Source organism: Toxotes jaculatrix, chromosome 7 (genome assembly GCF_017976425.1).
Source record: "Toxotes jaculatrix isolate fToxJac2 chromosome 7, fToxJac2.pri, whole genome shotgun sequence".
In the NCBI taxonomy this organism is placed as follows: Eukaryota; Metazoa; Chordata; class Actinopteri; family Toxotidae; genus Toxotes; species Toxotes jaculatrix.
Window position 1 is genome coordinate 15,199,149 of NC_054400.1, and position 4,909 is coordinate 15,204,057.

The 4,909-nt window shown below is 40.3% G+C and overlaps 1 protein-coding gene across 1 annotated transcript; it reads right to left on the bottom strand.

The window, feature by feature from the left end:
* Window positions 1-284: 284 nt before the first annotated feature.
* riok2 (RIO kinase 2 (yeast)) lies at window positions 285-4,636 on the bottom strand. The gene is made up of 10 exons (XM_041041371.1): window positions 4,473-4,636; window positions 3,680-3,818; window positions 3,475-3,591; window positions 3,020-3,195; window positions 2,808-2,896; window positions 2,511-2,702; window positions 2,320-2,412; window positions 1,552-1,962; window positions 1,187-1,286; window positions 285-839 (listed from the first exon to the last, which is right to left on the bottom strand). Exons 1-10 carry the CDS (start codon window positions 4,536-4,538, stop codon window positions 678-680), a joined length of 1,545 nt encoding a protein of 514 aa, XP_040897305.1. The 5' UTR covers window positions 4,539-4,636; the 3' UTR covers window positions 285-677.
* Window positions 4,637-4,909: the final 273 nt, after the last annotated feature.

The following is a 4,909-nucleotide window of genomic DNA, read 5'->3' on the forward strand; positions in this document are numbered from 1 at the left end:
GTTTTCGCATAAATAAAAGCTCTCCCTGAATGCATACGGTTTGAGTCTTAAATCCACACCCACATAAGTCACTCTGTCAGCAGTATACTCTGAGAATGAACTTGAGACTTTGATCATGACAAGTAACTCTAAACCTTTCTGTCTGTTGTCACAATGTTGTAGGTTAATATATCATATGCAAGCACCAGTTTTAATGAATGTACCCAATTTGACTTGGCAAGCACACTGAACCGTTGCAGGATGCTCCATTTATTTTGAACAGGCACAGAAAAACACAGCTCAGCAGAAATGTATAAATGGTTTAATTGTCAATGAAATCACTTCATTATATTTACATTAGACTGTGTGTGACGCATAATAGTCCACATAGTTCAAATAGAACTATGGCCTGTCTTCATACTTGAAAGTGAGGAGTAGGAGAACCAACTGGAGAAATACAAACAAGATCACACTGTTTTCCACTTCAGTGTGATCTTAGTTTTGTCATCCCTCTCTCTGATTTTTCCATGACAGTACAGAGCAGCTGAGCTGTTGCACAAGTCTTGTTGGATTTTCCCATCAACCATCCTGTGTTTACAAGTCTTTGGACAGAGTAACAGGGGAACCATGCAGCACATGTTAACCAAACAAAAAGGATGTTGACATGATTTCTGTCTGTCCATCACTGCAGTCTCCATTTATCCCCAGAAGCTGGCACTCTCCATACTAGACTTGATGTTATTTTGGTTCTCCCTCCTGGATTTGGTCACCAAGTTGGCCTCTCCCTTTTGCAGACGTCTCCTCTGTGCTGCCTTCTGCTGTTTGGTGAGCTGCCTCCGCACCTTCTGACGGACCACCTCCTGCAGAGGTGAAGGAGAAGACAAAATAATGAAGACAGCAGATGACTACAGATGAATGTACGGACTGTCTGCCACAACACTATGCAGACATACTGGCTCTGCTACAAGTTGCCTGTCTTATTCTTTGACAAACTGCGACACCATGTGAATGCTCTTTACAAAACCTACAAGATATTACAGTTTTTGCACAGAACTATGTACAAAGATTGTTACAGTGGGTGGTGAAATGTCCAAATAGTCATATGTTTAAGTGATCAAACCAGAGTGCTTATTTTTTGTAGTGGAACCTGTACTCCTGTGTAATACACATAGGTGCAGACAGCTGAGTGTGTCTGTATTTGACTTACTGGTGGTATGGTAGAACAGCTCCCTGTGCTGCCCATTGTGGCCTCACTGTCCGTCCTCCTCCTCCTGTGCTCTGCCATGTGCAGAAGACTGTCTGAGTCTCTGCAGGAAAAAATATGCTATTACAGCAATTTTTACTACAAAGCACAGACATTCATTGTTGTGTAATTTAACAACCCTGCTTAATTGGACATAAATTAAGCTATATTTTTCACACATCTGTGTGTCTGGAATTCAGCTACCAGGCTCCCATGTTAACAGAACTAAAATTATTTGTTGGCTTAGTACCACAGCACTCAGACTTTAACTCATCCTCTTATCAAATAGGCTTCATTTTGGTGCTTTTATTGTGTTAACTTTCCATTACCTGAAGGGTTTGAACTCTTTGTTGGAGGCAGAAAGGTCTGCCAGCTCTGGGCACTCATCCTCTGCTTCCTTCAACTCTTCCTCTAAGTCTTTCTCTGTTTCGTCATCACTTTGAACAGCAGCCTCAGTCTCAGGCTCTTCTTCTCTTTTTTCACTCTTTTCCTCTTCCTCATCTTGTCTGTCTGCATGTGTGTCGCTGACCTTCAGACCCTCCAGCTCTAGCATTGCATGTTTATATTCCTCCATGTCCACACTCTCCTCTTCTCTTTCTGCTTCCTCGTCTGTTGCCTCTTCATCCTCATCATCATCGTCCTCTTCCTCTGGTCCAGCTGGGTGCAGCAATGCACCATCTCTCTCCATATCTTTGGTGAAGCCGCTGGCTGAGACTTCAACATCTAGAGAATACGACCGCCTATAGGAATAAACAGTGACAAGAAAATATCAGTAAAGAGTCCAACTCAAAATGTGATTTTCAATGCTGGATGATTTATTACATAACTGGCTATTAAATTATTATCTCGCACACACATGCAATACAAATGCCTGCACTTCAGCTGTGCAGAAATTATTTTTTTTGGTGAGAGCATGCCTCAGGAATCACAAACAAAACTAAACCATACCCCCCAATGTGTCTGATGAAACAAAACAGACAACAGGAGAGCAATTTCAATTTTCACACTGAAAAAGTATATTGTAAATATCCAGTGGAATTTTCATTGTGTATGTGTGTCTTACTGTGTTATTGTAACTGAAAAATTATAGCAGTTACCTGATGTCTTTGAAGGTTGGAAAGAGCTCGCTCTCGTAATTGAACCTTTTTGCAAAGAAATCTCTTATGCATTTCACGTCACGGTCAAAATACCTAGGAACAAAAGTTGGAGAGGTGAAAGACATGCAAATCTTTTGTCTCTTTTATTAATTTTACTCACTGATTTTCAACACCATGGCAGAGACACTAACCATTCAGCATTAGGATGGGATGTGGACACCATCTGAGGGAAGTCGATCATAGTTATGTGGTCCTGGTCGTCCAACATAAGGTTGAACTCGTTAAAGTCTCCGTGAATCAGGCCATGATTGGCCAGTTTGACTATGAGCTCCATGAACTCATTGTACAGGGCTGGTGGATCCTGTAGCTCATGAACCTGACACCTGGAAGAGAGAGAGACAATACAAACAAATTATCCAAGGGACAGAGAGTACAAAGACTGTACTTTTTAATATTTTAAAGAAAGAAAGAATGGCTTGTTTACATACAGTGGATAGCCATTGATGAGCTCCATCACTACAGCATGTCTGTTATAGTCCACAGGTTTGGGAACGGGAAAACCTCTATCATACAATGCCTGAAAAATCAGGAGATGATTCAAAAGATGCACCACATGAAACTGAATTCCTACTGCACTGGTTGGTGGCATTTTCTTCCAGTTCCACTTAGCTTGCATACTTTCTCTGATTTGTGACTTTACCTTCATGTAGGCAAACTCCTTCATGGCAGAGAGGCGAGAGAGGTAGAGCCAGGACATATTCTTCCTGTGTTTGTGGTAATCTCTCTTGTTCTTTAGGTTCCTGAAGGAGGTACGACCCAATCTGTGAAGCTTCAGCGCATACTGCTCCCCATTTGGACTTGCCACAATATATATGTCTACAGGAGGTAAACACAAAGAAAAGTTTTGCATGAACATGAGGACGTTAAAGATTGGCAATGATGGCTAGAAATCTGTTAAGGAACATATTTTCATTTAAGTTTAATAATTTAATTCTTAAAATGTCATAGAATATATTGTACCTTTTAAAAAGGATTTATATCATGTCATTGATCTTAAACAAATCACTACAGTAAAACAAAAGTGATTATGTGGAAGAATACACAAATATTAAATTATTATAATAAAAACTTGAGATCGAGATTTTTTTTTCTTACCCGACTCTTTACCCACTCCCATCTGGTTACCAACTGAAATGATCACTTCTCTGGAGCACAAGGTCTTCAGGGCAAGGTAGTCATATCCTCCATTGTTCAACCTGTAGCCCTGCACAGCTGAAATCAACATATACATAACACATTAGAAAATAATCTACATATATTGTTTTTATCTGCAATAGAATCAGTAAGAATTGTTTCTTACTCTTGGTGCGTTCATAGACAACAAGCTTGTGCTTGACAAGTTCTCTGAGAGTCTTGTTGCAACCCCCATGTTTGAGGCTAGCAATGGATGACAGGAGACTCACTGGAACAATCTCATGGTTCTTCATCCCCATCTCAACCTGTGTGAGGAGAAATTGCCAGGACAAGAATATGATCCTGAAATTCACTCATGTTTGCACCAACAGTATTACACCTGCTGTAAAGATAACATGGAATAAGCACTGACTAACGAGACCATGGTCTGAGATTTGGCTTATAGTAATATATTTTGAAGAGGCATTTTAACACAATATTTCCAAGCCCATATGTATGATTAAACATTTTGCAGGTGCTCCTTTACGATGAAAGGAAACACATCACAAGAAAGATGCTACTGGTTCCATTATTGACTGATACTAGATCCTAAAACTCTGGATATACAGTATCTACAATTGCCAGGACCTGCTTGGTTATCATGTCTCCATACTTAATATATAATGATGCTATATTACCCAGTGGCGGTTGTTAGCAAAATAATCCAATCAACGTGTAAGTACATATTTATATAACACATTATTAATATATGTTCATTTGTCTTTTAATTGACAGCACTAACTTTATTTTACCCACTGTAACGGTGACATCTCATCGGGCAACTGTTTGACAGCCCCCCAAAGAGCTCTACAGTTTGTTGGTGTACCTACTGTACATGCAGGGCTGACTATTTACAACGCTAGCCTAGCACATGCTAACTCAGCTGGGGCTTAGCTGACTTTAATTAACGCGCGACTTACCGCTGTGAGGACTCGGAAGTCATCTCGAGACAAGTATCTCAACACCACGACATTCAGCTTCCCCATGTTTCAAACGGTTACCGTGTATAGACTGCTGATACTAATATTTATTGAGCTAGGTTGTCCACATTTTCAGTAAACACATGTGGAAGGCGGAAGTTCGGCTAACGGAGCATCCGTCACTTCAGGTTTACGTCTGACGTCATTGCGACGTAGCGACGCATGGTACGACGCAAGTTCGAAATAGATTCTCATCAGCCAGTTACTGAGAACACCTGTGTGGCTGCATAAGAGTTTTTCATCAAAACGTTTCATTGATTTTATTTTCCAAAAGTGGGAGCAAAAGAAAGATAAGGAAAATTTATGTTTTCCTTAATGATCTGTAAAAACCAGTCCCAGCTTGGGTCCGATTCCACCCAGTTTTTGCTAACATTAAC